Source organism: Cyrtonyx montezumae, unplaced genomic scaffold, assembly GCF_038088225.1.
Source record: "Cyrtonyx montezumae isolate F1298 unplaced genomic scaffold, pur_monq_1.0 scaffold_25, whole genome shotgun sequence".
Lineage (NCBI taxonomy): Eukaryota > Metazoa > Chordata > Aves > Galliformes > Odontophoridae > Cyrtonyx > Cyrtonyx montezumae.
The window spans coordinates 12,317,303-12,342,702 of NW_027071992.1; the positions used below are offsets into that span (position 1 = coordinate 12,317,303).

General features: G+C 34.7%; 1 protein-coding gene across 1 annotated transcript in view; it reads right to left on the minus strand.

Annotated features, from left to right (window-relative positions):
* The window catches only part of WDR70 (WD repeat domain 70), a 134,183-nt gene that overhangs the window by 79,727 nt on the left and 29,056 nt on the right, over window positions 1-25,400 (minus strand). The window contains exons 6-9 of the mRNA XM_065739935.1: window positions 20,104-20,163; window positions 15,101-15,234; window positions 11,174-11,327; window positions 9,079-9,155 (exon numbers count right to left, since the gene is read on the minus strand). Coding sequence (XP_065596007.1) covers window positions 9,079-9,155; window positions 11,174-11,327; window positions 15,101-15,234; window positions 20,104-20,163 — 425 coding nt within the window. The remainder of the gene's footprint in view (window positions 1-9,078; window positions 9,156-11,173; window positions 11,328-15,100; window positions 15,235-20,103; window positions 20,164-25,400) is intronic.

Genomic DNA, 25,400 nt, shown 5'->3' on the forward strand with positions numbered 1-25,400 from the left:
CAAAGCAGTTGACTGATAAATATTCATTGTACTTAACAAGCAAAAAATGTTTAACACTGATGCTGAATGTGTACTAGTTATATTTAGTAATATTATTAGACTTTTGTATTTTCAGATATTTATCTGAAAACTTTCTTCACTTCAGTGGTTTGCCTGCTGTTTTATTTAATAAACAAGAAAATGGCATATGTAACAAGTTAAATTACCATATTTCTTCAAATACATTATGGAATCATAGAATCACTTGAATCAGAAGGGATCTTTAAAGGTCATCTAGTCCAACTTCTCTACCATGAACAGGGATATCCATTGCTAAGATCAGGCTGCTCAGAGCCTGGTCCAATCTGGCCCTGAATTTCAGTCTCTCAGCACTGGGTATCCATCATCCCTCTAGAGGCAACCTGTTCTAGTGCTTCACTTCCTGCATTATTTAAAAAAAAAAAAACAACACCTTTTCCTTATGTGTGATCTAAATGTCCCCTCTTTTAAGTCTGAAACTATTTCCACCTGTCCTTTCACAACAGATCCTGCTAGAGTCTGTCCCCTTCTTCCTCAAAGCCCCTCTTTAGAAACTGAAAGGCTGCCATGAGGTCACTGTGAGGTCACCTCAGAGTCTTCTCCAGGCTGAAGAGCCCCAGCTTCAACCAGCCTGTACTCATAGGCAAGATGTTCAATCCACTGGATCATTTTTGTAGCCTTCCTTTGGACGTGCTCCAATAGATCCTCAGCTCTCCTGCACTGTGGACTTCACATCTGGACACAGTACTCCAAGTGAGGTCTCACCAGTGCAAAATAGAGGAGCAGGATGACCTCCCTCTCCCTGCTGGACACACTGCTTTTGATGTAGCCCAAGATACAGTTGGCTACCTGGGCTGCAAGGGCACATATCTTGCATATGTTCAGCATACTATCTGCCAGTGCCCGCAAGTTCTTTTCAGCAGGGTTGCGTTCCATCCTTATATTCTCCAGCCGGTACTGATAGTGAGTGTTGCCACAACCCAGGTGCAAGACCTTACATTTGGACTGACTGAAAGACATGAAGTTCTCCTGGACTCACTGCTCAACCCTGTCTGGGTTTCTCTGGATGGCATCCCATCCTTCCGGTGTGTCAACCACACCACACAGCTTGGTGTCAACAGCTAACTTGCTGAGTACACACTTGACCCCACAGCTAATGTCACTGATGAAAACAGTAATGAGCATTCATCCCAGTACTGACCCCTAAGAAACATCACTTGTTACTGACCACCATCCAGACATTGATCCACTGACCACCACTCTCTGGGCATGATCTTGCAGCTAGTTCCTCATCCACTGGACAGTCCACCTGGCAAATCCATATCTTTCCAATTTAGAGAAAAAGACATTATCTACAGCATCTAGTCAATACTTCCACTTAAACCGAACGATGTTAATCCAGATTCTGCTCTTATTTCTGTTTTCATACATCCAGTATAAATGATACTTACAACATTAAAGAACAGTAATATTTTAGCATTAGATCTGCAACTGTAAAGAAAGCTATTCTAGGCCCTGAAAGAGCTCAGACAAACTCAAGTGTTGTATTTACCAGAAGAGTGTTTAGGCTGAGACTGGCAACATAAAGTGATATCATCAGACAGCATGTCACTTGAAGAGTGAGAAATGCTGTGAAAGAAGAAATGCTATGTAATTTCAGTTTTCCAAAGGAATCTTCCTTCACAGCATCTGATCATGTAATTTGGAGATACTAAATTTCACTTTCCTGTGAACCTGAAGCTATGGAGGAAAAAAATAATAAAAAAATAAGGAAGAAGAATGTGAACTGTAGTAGGTGGCCTGGCTCTGAAGATTATGGGACACAGACCTCCTCCAATGAAGTAAAACAGAATCTTTTATGCTGAAGTCAACTTTCTATTTCAAGTCAGATATAATGGCATTATGGGAGGAAGACCAACTGATTGCTCTATAGGCAGGAAACTGACTGCTGGCCACTCTCAATAGCACTATTCCAGACCTCCCTCAAATCTCTGTTCTAACAAGATATCAAATCTTAATGCAGTTCTGGACCAAACTAAAGGAACACATGCCTGAAAGCAATGGTAATGAAAGAACTCACACTGATAGCTACCGCCTACACAGAGAAAGAAACAAGGCAGTAATAGGAGAAAGATGAGACAACAGCTGCTCTAAATGTGAACATAATTAATATGATGGAATTGGTTAACATATAAAAATCAAAGAATAGTTGGGGATGAAAGTTATCAGATATGTACTAAACTGAAATAACTTCATCTATTTAACTGAAGACAGATTTTTTTTTGAAGTATAATTTATCCCTAAACAACTTTTTGCAGAGGTCACTTGAGGATGTCTGTCAATATCTTTGGAGCTATTATTTGAATGAGTATGAACATTAACTTACTATAGGATGAGAGAGGGAAGGCTTGAGAGAGGAGTTTTCTGCAGTGAACCAGCTGTTGAGCAACCACAGTAATGGTTGCAACAATGAAGCACAAAGTTCAGGACTGCTAAATTTCAAGATTGTCTGCCATTGTACTTACCAAAGGAAAAAAATGTATGAGGATAGGGACACAGAACACCTGTTGCTGGAACATTTAATATCACTGAGTTCTCTTGCTTATTCATACAGAAATATCTATCACATATATGATAAGAAAACATCCAAATAATAAAAACAATATTATCCGTTTCCTCTTCCTTTGTTGTTTTAACATAGAAGTCAACTGATATTTTTAAATGATATAAACAAGACGTTAGTTTTGCCTAAAACACAGGTTATTTTTTTAATCCACACTGCTCAGGTAAATCTCCATAGAGTAATATTAAGCTTTTCCCATTTTCACAATTTTCATCCACTTTCACACAATGCGTGAATGTTGACATTTGTGTTACTGTAAACTTTAGGGCAGTTCTTGACAGATCCTTGCCTTCACAGGAGTTCCAAATAAGCCTAAAGAAAGTGGCAAGTGAACTAAGAAAAAGGCAAAGAGCGTGTTGATCACACTTTACTAAGGAGACAATGTTTAACACACCGATGCAGAATGTACTAAAAACCCTTATCCAAAAGCTTTATTCAACCTACCTGGAACAGCAATATGTACATGCACTAAAAAGCAAGTAAAAGGCATTCAGAATCTTTCAAGCTTTACGTTCTAGGTAACTTACAACCATAAATGAAAAGACAGAGTGAAAGCTCGCAGAAGAATACAGTTTAAATTAGGTCAATAGCAACACTAAAAAGAGCTTTGGATGTATGTTTTAAAAACACTGAAAGGTTACATTAAAGTTTACAGACAAGGTAGTGAAAACTGAAGTAAATCATTTCTGCAAGGCAAACTTTTAAAGACATGTTACTGCAGTCTTGTGGACAACTGAGCTTCTCTACCTGCTTTCTCTTTTGATAGTTTCATTTTAAGCACTTGAACAACGGGAAACAGCACAAACAGTATACAGATCTGAGTATATGTGCACAAGACTTATCCTAGTTAAACAATACACTAATATTAAAACTACTTAACTAAATTTCTAGGTTAATTACTGTTATTCAGCCATAAACAGCATTAATTAGAACTCTTTTTTGTTGTTGTGTTTTTTTTTTATATTTCCTCCTGCAACTAACAAGCTAGCAAATGGAAAAATTTGCAAAAGTACAGTGAAATTGATGTCGTCTCTAACTCAAGAATAATGAAAATATGTGTATAAAAACAAGGACAGATTTTACTTTTTAAGTTATTATTATGCTTTTATGCAAGCCATTATCTGGAGTATTTTTGAGAAAAATAAAATAAATTCAATCAGAAAAGGAACGTTTGACAGGGTGTACCACCCCTAATGACTGACACAAGTAAGCTAGTAACAACCGAAAAGGATAAGGGTGAGCTACATCCAGAACATTTTTGTCTTGGTCTTCCCTGATAACTGCGAGAACTCAAATGTTTGGTTTGGTAGAAGGGAACTGGGAAAGCAATGTCCCTCCTGCTGTAAGCAAAAATCAGCTTTGTGAGCACCTAAGAAGGCTGAACATCCACAGATCAAGTCCTGATGAGATGCATCCCTGAGTCCTGAGGAAATGAGTTTATGTAGTCACCAAGACACCCTCCTATGATCTCTGAAAAGTTGCGGTGAGATCTTGGGTGACTGGAAAAGGCACGAGAATACTCAATTTTAAGAAAGGTAAAAAGGATGATCCTGGGAACTACTGACCTGTCAGTCTCACCTCTGTGCCTGGAAAAATCACAAAGCAGATCCTCCTGGTAGCTATGCTAAAGCACTTCTAAGACAGGGAAGTGACACAGGAGAACCAGCATGGCTTCATCAAGGGCAAATCCTGCTTGACAAACCTAGTGGACATTTATGATGGTATCACTGCAGCAGTTGTCAAAGAGCCACTGATGACATCTATCTGGACTTCAGTAAGGCTGTTGACACGGTACCCCACAGTATCCTTCCCTTCAAATTGGAAAGATATAGATATGATTAATGGACTGTTCGAGGGACTAATGACCGGCTGCAGAATACAGTCCAGAGAGTGGTGGTCAATGGCTCAATGTCTGGAGGAAAATCACTAATGAGATCCTCCAGGGGTCAGTTCTAGGACTGATACTCCTGATACTCTTCAATTTCTTCATCTATGACATTGACAGTGCATTCAAGTGCAGACTCCACAAGTGTGCTCTTGACAGCAAGCTGTGGGCTGCAGTCAACACACCAGACAGATGGGATGCCATCCAGAGGGACCTAGACAGGCTCGAGCAGTGAGCCCAGGAGAACCTCATGAGGTTCAACCAATACAAATTCAAGGCCCTGCACCTGGGTCAAGGTAACTTCCACTACCAATACAAACTAGAGGATGAAAGGATTGAGCACAGCCCTGCCAAACAAGACCTGGGGGTACTGGTGGATTGGAAGCTGGATATGAGCCAGCAGTGCACCCTCGCAGCCCAGAAAGCCAGAAGTACTCTGGTCTGCATCTAAAGTGTGACCAGCAGGGAGAGGGAGGCCCTCTACTCCGCACTGGTGAGGCCTCATCTGAAGTGTTGAGTTCTGATGTGGAGATACAGGATACAGGAGAGATGTGAACCTGCTGGAATGTGCCCAAATGAGGGCCACAAAAACGATTCATAGAATGAAACACCTTTCCTATGAGGACAGGCTAAGAGAGTTGAAGAGCAGAAGGCTCTGAGGTACCTGGAAGTGGCCGTTCAATGTCTAAAGAACAGCTACATGAAAGAAGGGGGACAGACTCTTTAGCAGAGTCTGTTATGATAGAACAAGAGGAAACTGTTTCAACCTTAAAGAAGGTAGATTAACATTAGATACAAGGAAAAAGCCCTTTACAAGGAGTATGGTAGGGCACCAGACAGACTGCCCAGAGAAGAAGCAGATGCCCCATCCCTGGAGACTTTGTGATGAGGCTGGATCAGGCCCCTGGGCTACCTGACCTAGTTGTGCATATCCCTGTTCATAGCAGGGGAGTTGGACTTTAAAGGTCCTTTCCAACTCTAAGGACCTTATTCTATGATCCTATGAACTGAACTGCTCTAAGTGAAGCACATTCACTAAAAATCACATTAGCAAACGAGCTTACATAAGTTAAAAGGAGAACTTTTAGAAATTATTCTATAATTCTCAAGTCTAGGATCTAACTCATTCCAGTGCATAAGCTGAACACTTAGGAGTCAGAAGGAACTTTCATTTTCCTTATGCAGTATTTTCTGAGTTCAACACTGTGTCCTTGAACAGTCATACAAAACGCACTGAGACTCCCTGCTGGTAACCCATATATCTGCAGTCTGAAGATTTAATAAATTTTTAAATAGCCTAATAACAACAAATTAGAATATATTATCTTCAAGACCTACTCATGAGATTTACTTACAAAAAACAAAGCAAAACAAAAAAAGCATTTAAATGCCATGAATAAATCATAAGAAACAAACCATCTTTCAAAACATTTCTTTCACAACAGCAATCCTAAGAGCCTCCACTTAAATTACTTTTTTACTTTTTCGTCCAGCATAAAACATTCTTAATCGCCTGAAATAAAAACAATCAAATATATAAACCTGCTTCCTCCAAGGAACACTTTCAACGATAGCAGGTTTATGTTAAAAGGAATAGAAATATGTATTTAAAATATAAATATTTAGAGTCTCTACATGAAACACTCTTACCTGAAAACTCTATGTACAAAAGCCATACAAAGATGTATTGGGTTGTAACAGAAGACTTTTACAAACAGTTAACTATTCATATTAAAACTATACCAGTTCTAGATATAAAATCACTACAGAAGCATCATATTTTCAAAAGAATAAACACACTATTTTCCCTATGTTATTGTCACTTTAGAACATCAAACATCTACCTACATCTAAACATGGATTCGGCTAATTCACGGTTTAGTCTTTGACAGCAAGAACAGTTCTGACCATTGTGGTTTATTCCCTTCATTGCCCCTTACTGTCCACAACTGTTTATTATAGAGGATATCAGAATAGAATGCTTATTGCATTTCCTGTTTAAGGGCTCTAGCCATCCTTTTTTGACTTTGCCTACACATCCTCCTAGGACAACATTTTCCATATTCCAGAATGCATCCAAACAATATCCAAAAATATCCATCCTTCTATTAAACTTAACTCCTATCTATTTCAACAAATGTCTCTTGATTTCAGGAGTTTTAGCAAATACAGTTCCACTGATCATGTGCCATCTTTACCATTGCCACCCCTTGGCCATATCCTGCCTACACTTGGACTTCTTGGCAGCTAACTGAATTTAACCAGTCTTCTGGTCTGTCATATGGTTGTAAACTCAAAAATTCAAGTTCTGCTACAGATTTTTTTTTTTGCTTTACTCTCAGCACAGATTAAGTTTTCACAGGGAGTCTTCTCATATTTTTGCAAATACTACATTTAGTGCTAACCAGTGCACTTAAAAAAAACCCACAAAGCTAGTTCTATAAATTAATGAAATACAGAATTGTTGTCTGCAAATAATAGAAAAAAAAAGTAAGAGAACAGACAGATACAACTATTAATCACATCCATTATCAAGTTTTATGCAAGATGCAGAATAATCAGCATAAAATACAACATTCTAGTTTTGTGGAAAATCTGGCATAAATCCAACCTGCATATTGCTTTCACCTGAAATTCAGAAAAAACGTTTTTCCTTCCAGTCCAAATAAATATCAGTCCATAATTATATCTCTTGCACTGCCCATTTCTTTCTTTAAATTTCACAGCGGTGAAACCTAAGTATTCTAATCCTACTTTGCTATGAAAAACACACCCCTAAATTACTGCAGTAAAGAAATCTTACAGCAGCTATTCCTCCTCATTGAGAAAGTCACTAAACACTATCCTCACTTCTACTTTATCAACGTAAAGGCAATAACAAAACTCATGACCAAAAAAAAATTAGAAATTCTGTTGTTTCATAATATCAACTACTGTTGCCATTTACTAATGGAAATTACAATTTAAAAAGCATTATTCATTAACAAATATTTACAAAACATAATTCATGAAAATAACAGTTTACTATTTCTCTTTGCATTAAGTATTTAACTTTTTCAAGCTCTTTTTACATGTTGCAATAATTTGACTGTTATCTCTCATTCGACTTCTACATGGTTTGTGTCTAGTTCCAGTCTTAAATTAATTGCCTATTAAATTCTGAAGACTACAACTTGTTGTTACTGAATTCCACAGCTGAAATACTGCCTTTAAAATTTATGTCCTGTGTTGAAAACGATCTAGTTACTCTTCATATGACATGTCCAAATTCTAGAAAGACTGGCTACCAGTGTAAAACAATGAAACAGGTTAAACGTCAGCCATGTAGCGCCTCTGAAAATGCAGTTATGCATCATTTCATAGCATTGGCGCACGTGGATTTTATTTACTTGTCCAAAGCATTTCAATTCACAGCAGTTCAAATATCAGAGATGCGGAGAATCCATATTTCATACATTAGTTATGCAGTTGTTATTAGTTATGCAGAACCTACGACAAAATTAGATAACCTTCAAAATGTATTATCTTAATATATGTTTCACTATCAAGGAAGTACTCAAACCAATGAAGCTGTATTACTCTATATTTAAAAATGAAAACAAAAAAAAATTAAAATATTCTAATACATAATCACTGTTTCTATAACTGAAGCCATCTTGTGTCTACAAGCAGAAAAAATACACAGACAGTTTAACTTGCATGTATTTTTATGATTTAATCACTCCATAAAGCACAATATAGAATTTGAATTTTTTTTTCTTCCAGCAAAGTTTCAGTGGAAACTGAATTTTCTTTTTGGAATCATTTGTTCATGTATCTGTGTGTTAAACTGGTAAGTTGGTTCCACTGGGGAAAAGAAAAAGTCAAGGTAATTGATAACTGGGGTCTTACATCTACTGTTGACAAGGACAGACACATCAGAATTCAGTCTTCCCACTTACCATTTCTCTGGATCAAAGAGGACTGAATAGTTAAAATGTCAGTCCAAAAACCATTCATAAACTTGCTCCTGACAGTGCAGTAACCTTTCTATTAATGAAATTGCCACAGAGACACTTTGTAGTTTGATTTTTAGTACAAACATCAAGAATGAAACCATAAAATCATTTTCACCAGTCTCACTGTCACTTGTCAAACAACATCAATCAGTATTTAGCTACAGTTAACACGAAATTTCCAACTCCCATGACTGAAACACTCTCAACTTCCCAGTATTTATTCAGATGACTCTATACACAAGAACTACTCTTAAGAAATACTCCAGGACATTAAAGAGAGCACTAAATTTTGTTCAAGAATTTTTGTAGAACCATCTTTAACCAACTTCTTTCAAGAAATACCAGAAATTATTTTAAATTGCAAAACTAAAAGAATACTGAGAAAATAGTCTACCGCCTAAACAATTACAAATGTTTGATTCTAGATCTTACTTATAAACATTTAAGATTAAGAGTTTTAAAGTCTACTGGGGCACAATATTAAAATGCAAACCATAAAAAGCTCTCAAAAAAGATAAAAAGCAAACCTGTCCAGTATACACATCGATACTCACCCATCATTAGAACACGTCAAAAATTCTTCCTTTATTTTTGGATGCCAACAGCCTGAATTAAGCATTGCTGTATGACCCTAAGGAAATAAAGGCAATCTTAAAAGTAATATTAAAAGTTTTTTTTTAAACAAGTCTTAAAAGGTTTTGAACATTTTAATCCAATCTTTCAAGGTGAACAAGTGAAAACTGACAGTAGAATCAGAACCTCCTGAAGAACGGCTGACTGAAATTATTATTTAACAAATTCTATGAACTGCGATCCACTTCATTCTTGTTTTTATTTTCAAATTATAAAACCCCTGATATTCTGCTATTCCTATTTTTTTCCCCTCAGAATACAGCAAGGAATTATATTTCTGCTTTTTACCTTGCTAAAACTGTAATACAGGGAGAATAAGGATGAAACAACATGTATAAACATGCTATGACACTAATTGTTCCGAGCTATATTTAAGAAAGAGAGGAATGACAAAAATAATCAGGAATGACAGAATACACATATTCTGTGCCAAACTGCAGTACCTGAAGACTGTGTTGGAAAGAAATAGAATTGTAGAATCTAGATAGATTTAACTTATGACAAGTCATTCACAAAAGATTTTATGCTGCAAATTGAGTAAATACTACTATTACTTTTGAATAAAAAAAATCAGATGATAATTACATTATCTCCATATCACCTACAAAGAAACATTCACAGATAAATCCGAAAACTACTCTTCCTCTATTGGAATTAATTCAGTTTGCTTTAAGCACAAACATGGAGAGAAATACTGAAAAGTTAATGGAGCAATAAAATAAATATTTTAGCATTTTGACTGTTGGACCACAACATATTGGAATTCCAGAAGTTTACAAGAGAAAGAAAATAAAGAAAATCTGTAATAATTTTTAAGTAAACAAGAACTAAAGCAGATGTTACTGTTTGGTGGTTTTATATTTATATCACTTGCCAGAAGAAATAGGGATCAGACAAGAATAGCCTCAGGTAAAACAGTATTTATCCTAGTTATTTGGCAATACATTTTACAAGCAATATATAAATCAACTTTATCATCAGCTTGAGCAGTAGATATTATCGTTACTTTTTCAGGCTCTTAAGCTATGTCTAAAACTGACCTGAATTTAAATAATCTATGTAAACAGAATCCTTGTCTCACATAGTTCACAGATGTAAGTGTGCAAAGTGCTCAAAGCCCAACAACAGATGTTAAAATACTTCAGAAGAATGAATCAGCTGTTCTCCAGTTGCATTTCTTACTACCACTAAAAACGTGTACATTGTTGCTTAGTATTTTTTACAAGACACATTTCTGAAGAGATTAATCTGTCATATCATCACAGGTCTATTAATTGGAAGAAATCTCTGAAATTCATCTAGGTCAGCCGCTCACCCAACATCAGATAACAGCCAAGATTAGAACAGGTCAGCTTGGTCTAGGTGGGTCTTGAAAACTTCCATGGATTGAAGAACCTCAGATTCCATGGTAACACAGTCTTCCTGTGTTACAGTCTGCACTACTATCCTAGTGAAAAGTTTCAGTAGCAACAGACAACAAGAGACTTCTAGCGTCATGGTTTTAAAAGCATTTGGCTACATCATTGTTAAAAATTTTTCCTAGTACTTGTAGTCTGCTATCAGACTGCTCTCTACTCAGCATCACACTAGAAGAGGACAGACGCTTCCACAGCACAAATGCTTAAGACATCAGACTCCCTTATAAAGGCCTGGACATCTTACAATTTCTCGAAATCCACCTTGAACTGAAGGGTTCAAAACTAATCCCAGAATTTCAGATATGAAACAACCAGCACTGATTAGAAGGAGATAGTAATTACCTTTAATCTGCTTAATCTGCTGCTCGCCTCTCTAACTGTAGCCCAGTTTACCATTTGTCTCTTTTACAACTACATGAAATCATTAGCTCATATTTAGTCCAACATCCATTGTCACCTGAGGTCCCTACTAAGCCAATTGGTTCCTGGTAGGTATCAATATACATGACGAGCACTTGGCTTTGCATGCTTGTTCATTGACTTCATTAAGTTTCTCATTACAAAATAAACAGAATACAAAAATACTGATGTTATTTACCTTCGTGTTTGTCATATCCACGATATATTGGTCTCCTTTTATACATTCCATTACTGGGAAACCATCTCTGTCAAGAACTTTTGCCTGAGAGTTACCAGAGACAACCAGAATAACATCTCCTGTGCTACTATATTGTAAAGACTTGATTTGGTGACTGGAAAAAAAAAAAAAAGTTTCAATTAAATTCAGTTCCTGTAGGCCGGTATTAAAACAGAACTGTCAGTGGTGAGAAAATACATGGCAGAAATAGACCTACACACATTCCTATATCAAAAAGAGGGAAAAAAGAAATCTGAGATTAATGGATTAAAGCTTTTTATTCCCATGTGTGTCAGACTTCTTTCTTCAACTACAGAGCGTATCAAACAAAAATATTTACAAACCTGGCACCTAAAATGTCATTTCTGGCATATGTATTTACTTTAAGTACACTTTATAACTCCAAGTGAAAAACAGTGCATGTCATATTCAGCTCTTCAGGGCTAAAAATTCTTTTACACTTGCTCAAAAGCAATACCTGGATTTACAATAATCCTCCAAGTATTACAAAAGGATGTTGTCGTCCCACATAGAACTCCGTTATATATTAAACACCAGGAAATTAGTCACATGTCAGCATTCTCTCACCCTTTTTTAGTTAAGGGCTACTATTTCATGAAAAATTCAGATAAAGTAAAATATACCAATGAACCTGGAAACATGACAGTAGAGAATGATCTGCCTAGATTACTTTATCTTAAATGATTACTCATTTTCTGTACAGATCTGCTGTACTTTATTTTATATACATTTTTCCTTGATTGAAAAAGCTGCTGAGAGAAATCATAGAATAATAATACACATTATAAAAATGGTTAAGTGCAAGTCAGAAGATAGTTCATGAATCAGAAATCCTTTTCCATACTCAGTGATAGCTTCAATGTCATTTCTCAGCATTCTGCTTTTTGTAGAAAGCTCAGTGCAGTAACATATCCAAAGCAGATACACTTTGGTCTCCGTGCCTGGCTATACACCATTGCAAGGATGTCTGAATAGGCAAACTAGTGTATTCAGTATACACATATAAAAACTGATATCCTGGCACATTAGCAGAAAGTATACATTAACATTACTTTATATTAATACTTACCCTTGCAGCTATGTTAATATGAAAATAGAGATTAGAATGCATTCATATCTCTATTTGGATTCTCACTGCATCCAAAGCATGCTCAATAAATTAACCATCACAAAAAGTGTTATTCAAGTGCATTAAGAAATAATATTCTTGTCTTCCTTCTGATAAAGAACATAAACCATGTGCATGCAAATAACTTCAAGAAAGTAGTTTTTAGCCAAAAATTTAACATTAGTAAAATTAACACTCAGATGACAGACGAAACAGCATATAACATGCAACTAAATTAGCATTTATGTCTTACGTAGTGTTGAACTAAAGACTGACTCAGCAGGAGCTATTATTTGTTGAACTTCATGAACTGATGTAGAAAACATTAACAAAATTTTAATGCATGTTTTAGAAATTCTGTATTGACTACAGTAATGTAAGTTTCTCATTCAAAAACTGTTTGGCAAAACTGAGAACATTATGATTCAAAAGCCAAGAATTGCCTGAAGCACCCTAGTATGTGATAGGGACTGGACGCCAATTTGGCTAAAGTATTATAAACTCTAATTTTTGTAGAAAGAAGACACCCAACTCTGAGAATTTTCGAAACAGATCACAGGCAATGTCTAAAAAAGCATCCTCAGAGCAAGAATGGACATCTATAATCAAGAGAGAAAAGAAGGCCAACTGCATTAAGCTGAAACACTGAAAAATTTAAAAGGAAAGAGAAATACCATCTAGAATATTCTCTGCAGAAAACTTATAATTGTAGACCATATAATTACATTTGAACAAATCTTGTTTTCATCTTTGATTTACATTTAATGTTAATCTAACTAGAAACAGTTCCTAACTGTACAACATTTTGTACAGTGGAAACATAAGCCTTTTAATGAAATCAAATATGAAAAAAATTAGTTTGAGAGAAAAAGTACTGCCACAAGCTCCATATAAAGCAAACAAACACCTAACTGTGTAATATGGCTTTTAAAAATCACATCTAGAAAGAGGTTCCATAAGCAAGTTATTTGAACGGCCCAGAAGTTACCACTTTTCAGATGTTTACTGGAGAAATATCAAAAGCAAGCCTCTACAGAGGCAATTCATAAGAACTAATATATATGTATATATATATATATATATATATATATATATATATATTATTAATATTAAAGCAAGAGTGTTGGAAAACCTACAAAAGCTATTCATCTTAATAGGACTAAACACTGAGAAATAAAAGTTTACAGCTTCAAAAACTGCACTGCACTTTTTGCTAGCACATGAATATACATTGGCACACATGTGACATATAACTAAATTCTATACGTTTAACATTGATTTGTCTTACACTTAAATATTTGCATCTTGAATACTGAGGTTTGGTTTCAAAGTACTGTGCTATACATACACACACACACACACACATATATATATATATGTCTTTTTTCGCCAGGTTCCTCAAAAAAAAAAAAATTTCTCCAAATCACAGGAGAAATAAGAGTAATACAAAAGTTATGCTATAAACTGCATCCTGAGCAATATGGAATTGTTCTCAGACTATTCTCAAAATGAAATTCAGTATATGGCTCCAGAACTACTTTTCCACTAACATCTAACACTTCCATACCACAACTCCTCAAAATTCTTTGAAAGTGAAGTCTGTGAATGTTAACAGTCCTTGCAATAAATTCTAAAATGAAAAAAATAAAGTAAGAATACACACACACCTGGGAACAGGCTATGTAAGATTCCTCATAGAACTCACTGGCATACCCCAATATATGAAATAAGATCTACTTGTTTTTGGATCTTTTTACCAATTAGAGCTGGAGTTTTGGCTTTATATTTACAACATTACACAGAAGGTCTATTTAGCTTCTATATTTTAAAATTAAAATTGTGATAACAATTACCGTGTAAAGGAAATTGCTACACTTTATAGCAGTTATCTCTGAAATAATCTTAAATATTATTTCATATTTACAGTTTCAGAAATTTAAATATTACTTCAGTGTACTTTAACCACAAGAATGTATCATCCACCAAAAACATTCTTCCTAGATATGCGTAAAATACAGTGCCTAGAGTAACAATAATAAAACTCTAATCTTCCTAACTAACAAAAATTTTGTTTCAGTCTTTTCAGAATATAATGATTGAAAACAGACATTCCAAGGACTACTTGGAGTTCCTAATAAATTTCAATCCCTTTAAGTGTACCAAAGCATCTTATAAAATGTTTGTCATACATGTAATGTTAGAGAGTACCTTGCTACAAATAACTGAGCTGCAGTTTTTTGTACGTATGTCTGTTTGTTTGAAAGTTAGCTGTGCAGAAGACATGTCCTTTTGAAGGAAATCTATACTCCAATTTTCTGAAATTAGTAAACAAACTTTTTAATGAAAATTTGGTCCCCATCCCATCTACAGAAATACTGTTGCAGTGGCAATAGAAATTCTGTTCTTCCTTTAGGCTATCCATCAAAGGTTTAACTGCATTAACTCTTCCTTATTAATTTCATGTAAGGAAAGTCATATGAAAAGCTTAGTCTGTTTGTTTTGATTATAATTAAGAACATCAGCCTGTGCCTTTGAGAGGCTCACAATCTGTTCGTTGACATGTTATTGACAATTCAATCTACAAGTTCACTTCTGCTTTCTAAAGAGAAAAATATGCAAGGTCCTGAGTTTGTGTTCCATTTACCACAAGAACTGCAACAGATTTATCCTTTTAAGTTACTTCTCAAGACTTCTGGACATTTTGTTAGGAAATTAACATAAGCACAGTCTCAGATGAGAAAAGAAGTCTTTACTCATACCATTCACAAGGCTGGAGTGACCGAAAAGCTTGGAGAGAAGCATCCATTCCAGCAAAATCCCAAAATTTAACATCGTAGTCATATCCACCAGTTATCAAACGGGCTCCAGAGGGATCCAATCCCAAAGCAGAAACCTATATACCAGAAAAATAAAAAGTTCATACAAACCTTTTTTTTTTTCCTCCTACAGTTGTTCAGACTGTGCCAAAATATAAAATATTATTAAAGTTAAAAAAAAAAAAACAGTTTCATATTTTCTTATGCTTACACTTCAGCAATGCTTTGGTTTTGAATTCTCACCACCTTGCTGATGTACAATGTACATGGTATAAAAAGGGCATGGAAAATGACAGCGAACAGTTACATAATCAGAAGACAAGAGAATTAGGTTATGCTTCATTTCTCAGAAGAAAAACTGTGCTCTGTACAACTAAGAGTTGAAGCATTCAGTATCAATCAGTGTAAAATCTACACTATTGTCAAGACAGGTCATGTATGCATATATGCTTATTGGTTAAATACAACCTCTGAAGAATGAAAATAATGTAGAAAGTTGAATTTTAAAAGCACATATTAAGAAGTTTTCATTTTAACTATAATAGCTAAAGTTTTCCAAAAGCCTTTATTTACATAATTATACGCATAAGGCTACTACGTATTTGTAAGTACAAGTATTTGTAAGCTATAAGTATTTGTAATCCTCAAATCAAAAGTTTATTAAAATGGAATTCTTAGCAAATTCTTTATTTTAAATCTATATTTCAAGAAATCTTTCATCAAAGTGTTCAATAACCCTATGAAGAAATGCTAATAACAGAGTAGTAACAAAAATATTAACTAAACGTTCTTTCATTTACCTTCAAAAACTTCTCTACTTATCACCTACTACTATCATTTCAAGCATAAACACAAGATTAGATTGACAACAACCTCAAGTAATTTCAAAGTCAAGTAAAGAAAGTAACTCTCCAAAATTTAGTTGTCTAAATAAGATGTCACTGACAAGTGATGTAAAAAAATTCAGAGGAAATACCAAAAACATTTTTAGGATTACTTAAAAATTAAAATCAACCTGGGAATGTTAAAAGCAAATTGAAATGTTTTCATGCAAAACTGAATCCTCAGAATCTAATTTAACTTCCACTAGTCACTTCTAGATAGACAGAGCATTGGTTAAACATAGACTCCAGCATAAGGACTGTTATTAACCACTTCTGTTTTTGTTCTATGATCTCATGTATACAAGATATGCAATCATTAGATTCAGAAACCCTTTCAAAAAAAGGAAGGTAATACAGTTATATTTCTGTAACAGAAGTAAGTTGTTGCAGAAAATACCTTGAAATTGATGTAAAGAAATGAGCCAGTAAGTTTTGGAAAAAAAAAATTACATTAAAAGAACACTTATACTTTAGAACATTAATCAACAAACAAACAAACAAGCCACAACTGTACAAAAATTTTCTCTTATTGCACAGAATGGAAAAAAGGAAAGAGCAAAAAGCAACATCTGAGAATAGGTGCAGTGTCTGGCTATAGACTAGCATCACTGAAGTCTTCAGGAAAAAAAAAAGATCAGGCCAATTACTTTTATGTGCTTAAAATCAAGAAATCCAGATATTCATGTATAAAAATAATGATGCTGACTTCACAACACAGACCAGCTTTCTTCTTATTCTAGCTGTCCTGTTCAGTTCAGTTGTTCAGTTGAAGAGATCTTACATTTTAGGAGAAGATCCAAAACCCTACTCTTCTAAAGAATGGAAAGAATCATCACCTAGGCTAACTCAGAGCTATCAAAAATCTAATGAGTACTTCCAAACTGATCAAATTTCTTATTTTTACTTCCCTGATAAAATGTTCTTACCTACTACTCTGTGTAGTGAGTTCAGCTCTACTTATCATTTATGTCACACTGACATACTTGACTTATAAATGAAATAGATATAATGCATTATGTGTTATCAAAGACTTGCCTCTTTGTTATCATCTGCATACAAATTTAAAGCTCTGTTCATTTCATTCTTGATTTCTAATGTAGACACTTCTGATGCCACACTGGACATCTCCAGATGAATCAGGTATTCAAATTAACAGACTCCAGTATTCTATTCCATAGTAACTACTACAGGAAGGAGCAGCTGTAATATGAGAAGTGATGCAGAAGTGATGCCAACTGCACACAGAATACATAATCAGAACTATTCTGAACAGTATGCTTTCTCTCACATACCCACTATGTATCAGAAGCATCAGGAGAGAAAAAATTATAACTATCACTGAAGTTTCACTGGGAACAGTAACTCCTATTACACTGTACAAACAAGGGAAGTGGGAAATTAATCAGGTTTCTGGAAAGACTCTCCAGCTTGGGAAATCTTTTCTGAGACTTTTCAGCTGCACAGGAATACAGTCATCATCAAACTCAAAATCATTACATTGAAGAGGTACAGATGGGACATAAGATTTAGAGATACAGTACATAGTATGAATGTAATGAGAAGAATTTAAAATGTTGGTGGAATACACTCATATCAAGATATCAAGTTGTTCCCTTCTTTACACAACTGTCATTTTATGGCTTAGTAGTTTCATTATAAAAAAAAAAAAAAAGAAAGAAGAGATAGTTCTTCTACAGAAGAGCTGTTTTTTTTCCAGTGATACGTTTCATTCACTGCAACCAATCTAATTTAACTGTGCTATGCATATCCACATTATAATTCACCTCTGCTCTAGGTGATGACAGCTGCACTCTCATGAAGTCAAAAAACCTCAGAAGTCTTCCAAAACTGTAATGTCCCCCTTCTCAGAGCCCTTTAGTTAAAAAATAACATGAGCATGCACTTTAAGAAACCAGTAAAAATCAAAACATCTACTGGTTTTATGTTGGGGAAGGAGGAAATCAAATTTATATAATAACGGTTTTTCCAGAAATGTATTCAAGAAACATAATACAGAAGCGGTTATTGTAACAATAACAAAATTTGACGGCACAAGTGATGGTAGGCAAAAAAAATCACAAGCATCAAGTGCAAAAGAATTCACTCTATTTTTTGTTTGTTTGTTTGCAGTTTAATACAGTACATCTTTTGGAGTTTAAAATTCAGAGTATTTCTCTGTTTCATTAATAACACACATTAATTTCTTTCCACCCACTAAATCTGCGTATCATGTACTATGAGAATACAAATGAGCATACCCAATCAACTCTCCACACTCTAAGATAGAGCATAACAAAGTATGATGAAAGATTAACGAATAGGTGTTTCTGAAAATAAATTTTTCTGAAAGCTTTTGTTCCTTAGTGTTGAAGATTTATTAGTATTTATTAGTATTTATTTAGTAGATACTAAATTCCTTTTGAATATATTTACATAATAATACAAGTCTTATGTTTTGTTATAGATTACAATTATTCACTAACTTTGTGTAGAAAAAATATTTTATATTATTAAATTTAAAACTATTAAATGTATGACTGCAAAGACTACTCCAGAAGGAAAGCCTCGTATTACACAATGTTGGCCCTTGACTTTAGAGGAGGATGGTGGTGGTATGGCAGTAGAGGCTGAAGCTTCCCACCAATATCCTGTTACACGTTGTTACTGTGTGACAGATGGCAGCAGAGGGGCAGTTTGACAGAATGGTATCCGACATGGAAGTACATATGAAGCAAAAGTGTGACATCAAATTCCTCCATGTCAAAAACTGGTATCTACTGACATGCATCAACACTTGCTGAACATTTATGGAGACAAAAATGTGGATGTGAACAGAGAGAGGCGACGAGAGGTGGTATGTTTCAGCAGTGGCAACAGCAGGTCACTTCCACTGGCGCAAACTGTTACAGGTGCAGCATGTAGGTTCTTGTTCAGTGCTGACAAAACCACACAGCTAATGGTGGCTACTACACTGGGAGACAGTGTTCTGCACTTGAGAATGTGTTTTATCAAATAGTGCTAATTATGCTCTATGTATCTGCTGTGTTTTCCATGGTAATAAATAGGAAGCATTACTTCCATAGCAACTTGCATCATGGATTACGTAAAAATACATTTCCTCAGATCATTTAAAAACTCACCAAAAAAAGTATTTTTCTCAAAGGATTCCGTGTTTCATTCTTCTTACCTGCTCCTTCCCAGAACATTCTCAGGAATACTAACTATCACTGCCAATTCCATTAATCAGCTAACAAAGCTTTCAGTGATACAATAACAATAAAAGGATCTCTTGTATTATTTTCTGTTGACACTTAAGTGATGGCTTGAAGAAGATAAACAATAGCAGCATCTTCTTATATGACCAAACATAAACAATGGAAAGCACCTGGAACGGATTTGAGGATAGTCAAGGGCAGAAAATATGTTTTATTCCATAGCTTTTTAATCAATCAACATACAAAAGCAGTTGAATTTGTAGTGGAAGATGAAACTATCCAGAAATAAAAAACCTTGAGTAGGAAGAAACAATTCCAAGCCAGAAAAAAAATAATATTCAAGGAGTATTCTATATGAATCCTAGAAAAAGATGTAGTCAGAACAAGGAGAAATGAAGTTTAAAGAAACTGAGAATGGCTTGCAAAAGGCACTTCGCATTTCAAAGCAAACGAGGAAGATCTGTATTCAGCTACAAAGAAGTCATTTGAAACTTCAGCGATGATATCCTTGCAAAATGTGTGAAGTGTCAAACAAAGGTCTGTGTCTACGATAGAAATGTATAGATGATGGTCTAGACTGGAAGAGGAACTGTAACAACTGCAGAGTACGCACTCAGAATAAAGGAAGAAGAAAATGCAACAACAGTTCATTTAATGAAGTTTGAGTTAGCAGCAGAAAGAGAACATTTAATTGCAGTAAGAAAAAAAGCTAGACTAAAATAACAAGTTACGAGAAAAGAATTTGCTTATTGTTCTTCAGCTGACATTAAGTATTCATTAAATTATTTTGCAGATTTGCACAGTTCTAGAAAAAAAAAGCAAGTGTAGAAATTGTACTACTACTTACTGTTTTTGTCCCATGTTGGAGTGTAATTTCATGAGAATCCGGAATTTTCTTAACAGGGTTCTGTGGAAGAAAGAAGAAAATTTACCTCTAAGAAAACAATGCTATGAAAAAAAAACCACTGATATATATTCATATAAAAAGGTAAGAAATATTTTCCTCACACTATCCAAAACCTGGGAAGAGGAAGAGAGGAATATCATGAATGAGACTGAATCCACATTTGTGGAATGAGTAAAAGGCAAAAAACAAATAAACAAATCAAAACTTCTATTATCCAATAGAATTGTAATATAACTGCAGGTTTCCATGACTCATGATCTCTTATACTATAAATTGGTATTGTTGTTTCAGGAATGTAAACAACTGTTTATTAGCCATTGAATGGACCTGCCATTTAACCACTCATCAAACATTCATCCCACCATCACCTTTAACAATGGACACATTGCTTTTATGAATCAAAGACTTCCATAAAAACTTCATCCTCTGCTGCAAGGAGCAACAGTGTTGTAGTCATTATTCTCATTTCAAACAACAAAGCTTTTATTTGTATTATATCAGAACTATGTATAATTTTGAGAGTATCTTAACTACTTTAAGAGTTATTCCAATAATTCAAACAAATAATTCTTCTGAATGTGCATATTACAAATAAAGCAGATAAGAGTACCATTCCAGACAGAGACTACAGCTACAATAGCAAGTGATAAGTTCAACAGTTTCCATCAAATGCTTTATGCTTTACGCCAACTTAAATGGTTTAGATATATTTCACTAAAATACCACAGAACTACTATGAAATAATAGCTAAAAAAAAAAGAAAATTCAAACATCCCTTTAGACATAACTCCCCCAGATTAAGAAATAAAATTTACTATAACAAACATTAATTTGTAGCTTCTTCAGGTGACAATAATCATAATTTTTTTAATTAGGAGAGTAAAATACATAAAAATATTTCTGTTTCAACAGTGAACCCACGTTGAACACAGTTTTAGCTTCTTATCTTTAAAAGAAAACAACAGATACGAATACATTCTGTCACCTGATTAATCAAATATGTTGAGCTTGAAAATCAGACATTTGGAGGGAGCTGCAGTGTCCAAGAGATAGCTGACAGTTTAAAGTACTGCTCAGAATGAAAATTAAGATAACAATCTCCAGGAAAGTATCTTGGCATAACATCTTCAAATCAGCCAAACATTTACATAAAACAATACCTTCTTTTCTATTTTAGTAACTCTGAACTTCCTAAATTACTGCAAATAAAATAAATACCTTTAACCTAATATAACAAATGCCTATATATAAGCACAAAGAGATTAGATACAACTACCAGTTTCCCAGCTGTTACATTCCAAACAATAAGTAATGCTACAGAATCCTCAGGAAAAAAAAATATTTAATACATTTTATGCTGATTTGAACATGAGTATCCCAAAAACTATTGGATTATTACTTTAAGTTTGAATGACCAAAATGTTTATGGAATTAGACAAAATGAAATATCTACAGGATTGTTTTTGTTGTTGTTGTTACTTTTCCTTTTGGGAGCTTTCTTATCCTCAAGCAATACTTGGAAAATACCACAAGAGACTACAAGCTGAAACTATGTCAGAGTCTCCAAGATCCTGAGAAAAAAAAGTAAAACAAAATCCTATAACGCAGGTCAAAACAGGGGAAAAAAATGGACACTAAGGGAAAAAAATCAGTTAAAATCTAGATTTCTACATGCTACTAGAAGTCTTCTATCACCTCAGGGATAGTGTATTCTCTATCAAAGGGCAATAACCATCAAAGGGACTTAGCAGAAGACAGACTGAAGAACTGGGAAAAGAATGGGCCAGTACCTAATTAATAAATTAAATGTTTGCCTTGATGGAAAAGTTAGGTCCCACAGAAAAAGGAAAAAAAAAAAAAAAAAGGAAATCCACTATACCATATAAAAAAGATGAATTTAGAATCAAAATACACTTCAGATGCATACACCTTGCTAATAATTTGACAATTCAGAATATATTTCCAAGTCTGAAAAATTAGATTATGTTCACAGTCTTAAAATGGGTAAAAGCAAAGACAATAAAAAGGAAAAACGTAAATTCTGCAATGTCCTCAAAATTACTTTCACAGCTAAATCAGAGAGCGGCAGAATAATGAAACTATACCTAAAAACACATCTACTGCTTTGTTTTCAGTGATCTGCATTTCATTAAATGGAAACTGTCTTACGTGAAAGGAAATTTGAAGCTCTAGGTAATTTTTCACACAACAGACCCTTGAATAAGAACCCTTCTGGGCACTCTCAAGACTACAATCTGGCAGAGAAAACTGTCTTTAGATTCTAGGATTGAGGATCCTGCTTTAGGGATTTCAAGATCAGGTGTTGCCCAGGAAGCAGATGTAACCTTTCTTATCTGAATAGCTCTTATGTACATAGAACTCCCCCAGAATGCTGACTGATCAGAAAATCAAAGAGATTTTCCATTGCAATAGCAGAGCAATGGTACAGCTTGAAGGAAAAACCTGTATAACTACAACCTGTTAAATTACTTTCCACATCTTGAGCAGGGGAAGAGTTTAAAGTAGCCTCAGCTACTACTTACTTTAAATATCTTAAGCTTTGTACTAAAAAAATCCCTCCTGATTGATTTCATCAATCAGAAATGTGTAAACATCCATTTCCTGCTCCCTTGGGTCTCTGCTTTGGTACACACACATGGCAGATGCTGTCTGCTCAAGGACTGGTTTGAAGAAAAGGAGGCAGGAGCGATACAGAGATTTCTCTGTTTCTGCTGACATTTTCTGAAAACATAAAACAAACCGAACAGAATCTGAGGTAGAAGACTGTTGCTTCACTAAAAGAGGCACAGAATAAAGAGATTATGGGCAGGAGAAATAACTGGTGAAGTGAAAAAAGGGTGACAAATAATCTTTATATCAAATGATGACAGAATGGCCTTATTCAACAGCTTAAATAGCAACAATTAGAAGTCTTGATTGAAGGACTTCCAGCAGAAAGTCATATTTTAAAGATTTTAAAATTCACAAAGAAAAAAAATTAGCATTTTCAAGCAATCAATTAAAATATCATGTTTATGGTTTAGGTTTTTTTTTTTTTTTTTTTTTTATTAAAGCCTACACTCTTGCTCTTTAAAATTACTGGATTGCATGGAAAAACAAAAGCCACTCTGCTGGAAAATGAACAGGAAGGTCTGAAAGCCAGTGAAGGGCTTCCACTTAAAACTCTTTGAATGCAGATTGGCAGTACTGAAATCTCCCTTCCTGTAAGCAGACAAGAATATTTTTGTATTTTTTTAATTCTTCTCTTAAGAATTCAAATTGGTATAAGTAGTAATAGGAGTAATTAGAGGGAGCAATGTGTCTCCTAATAAAAATATTAATGCTGTATGTTACGTAATGTCTTGAAAGAAATGTTTTATTCTTAGAATTTCTTTAAAACAAGTGGGCAGACTAATTGGCAATAACCACAACAGAAAAAAATGGGATATCTGACATGGTAATTCCCAAAGTGGAGAGGCACATATACTCTTCAATCTACAGGTATTAAAAACAAACAAACAAAAAAAAAAAAATGAAGAGCCATTGCACTGAGCAGAAACAACTACCACTGTATCCAGGCAGAGGGACAAATTAATTGAAATGATGGAAGGCTGTGACCAGTTCACAAGTCAAAGTATCCTCTTTGAAATAACACCTAAAAGCCAACCCAAGTGTTTCTCTTTCCAGGGGAAAAAAACGTGACAAAAATCCATCAAGCTTAACAAGAAGACACTTGTAATTCTTCCTCTCTACCTTCCCTCCAACTTAATCGATACTACATCCTAGTTAATGCGTGAAATTCAAGAAACAAGTCTAGAGATGAGCAGGAAAAACGGCACCTTGCTTGATTCAAGTCTTGAAATGTTATTAGGAAGAAACAGAAGTCTGTTGGAGGGAGTATTTCATAGATATGGAAGAAAATATGCCTTGGTCCTCATTTCAGTCTAGAACGATACTTCAAGCAGCTGGGCACCTACCCGAACTTTCCATGACAGCAGTGAAAGCTGAAGACAGTAATAAAACTTTAAATTGCCTTTTCTTTTTTTTTTTTTTTTTGTTCTGTTTATCTTATATTCATTTCATAAATAAACACACCACGATGTTCCTGATTAAAACCATTCTACTTGTAAAATGGAAGTTTTTCCAAGTCAATTTTCCATTATTTTCCTCTGTATCTTCCACCAAAAATAAACGTCTAAGTAGTACACTAAAGCTGCATAAGAGTATACTCAAGAAGAAGACAGAAGAATGAGAAGATGAAAAATTCAATGTGAGAGATGTGCAAGATGTTCTGTTACAGCAACAGGAAAGTTTCTGGGTTATAAAAATGTATTATCCACAAGCTTGCATCCATTAAGGAAGCATTCAAATTTGAGATGACATTTCAACACCTTTTAATTTTTTTTCTTTTAGGCATCAGAGATATTTTCTGATGCCAACTTACATACTATAAAATTCAGTCTGGCCCAGATTTATACAATTATGTTTACAAGTGTGATGCATCTAAATATGGAAGACATTTACCTCAGATTTCCCATGCAGTTTCAAAAACAGACAATTAACTCCAGAAAAAGAATCAGTATGTCAGATAGAGGAATCATCCGAAGACCTCTCTTCTTCATGAACTACTCAGGAAGTATAAGGGGAAAATGCAAAGTCTCCCGGAAAACTCCTAAGAGGGGTGCCTTGATTTGGTTAGATTAATAAGTGCCCATGCGCGTTTATTATCTAAAATTTTCTCCTGAAAACAACAAAGCAAAATGAAAATATTGTGGAAAACAGGAGAATAAACACAAACACTGCCATGAATCATCTTGATCAATATTCCCACGAAACACCATATCTCTTACTCTTTCAGTAAAACATGGCTAACTCATAACCTCATGACAACTGAATGGAATTTCAAAATGAACAGTAACATTAGAAGGGTCCTATGTTATGTCCCCCAGTTACTGTTTGTAATCTGAGTAACACTTAAAATTTAGAAAGTAAGTTTTGTGCTGTTTAAGTACAGGAAGACTGAGGAAAGATTATTTTTTCTTCATCAAGATGCATTACTTCAGGCTGCTTTCAAAAAATTAAGGAAATTTGTCTATTTAAATGTCTTCTTCCTAATGACTACAGGAAGTAAATGTATTTACATAATATGTAAACAGTACTGTGGCTAGCTTCTCTCAACATTTTCTAATTTACAGCTTCATGACTTTTTTCCTGTGACCTGAACCAGAATTGTCTGT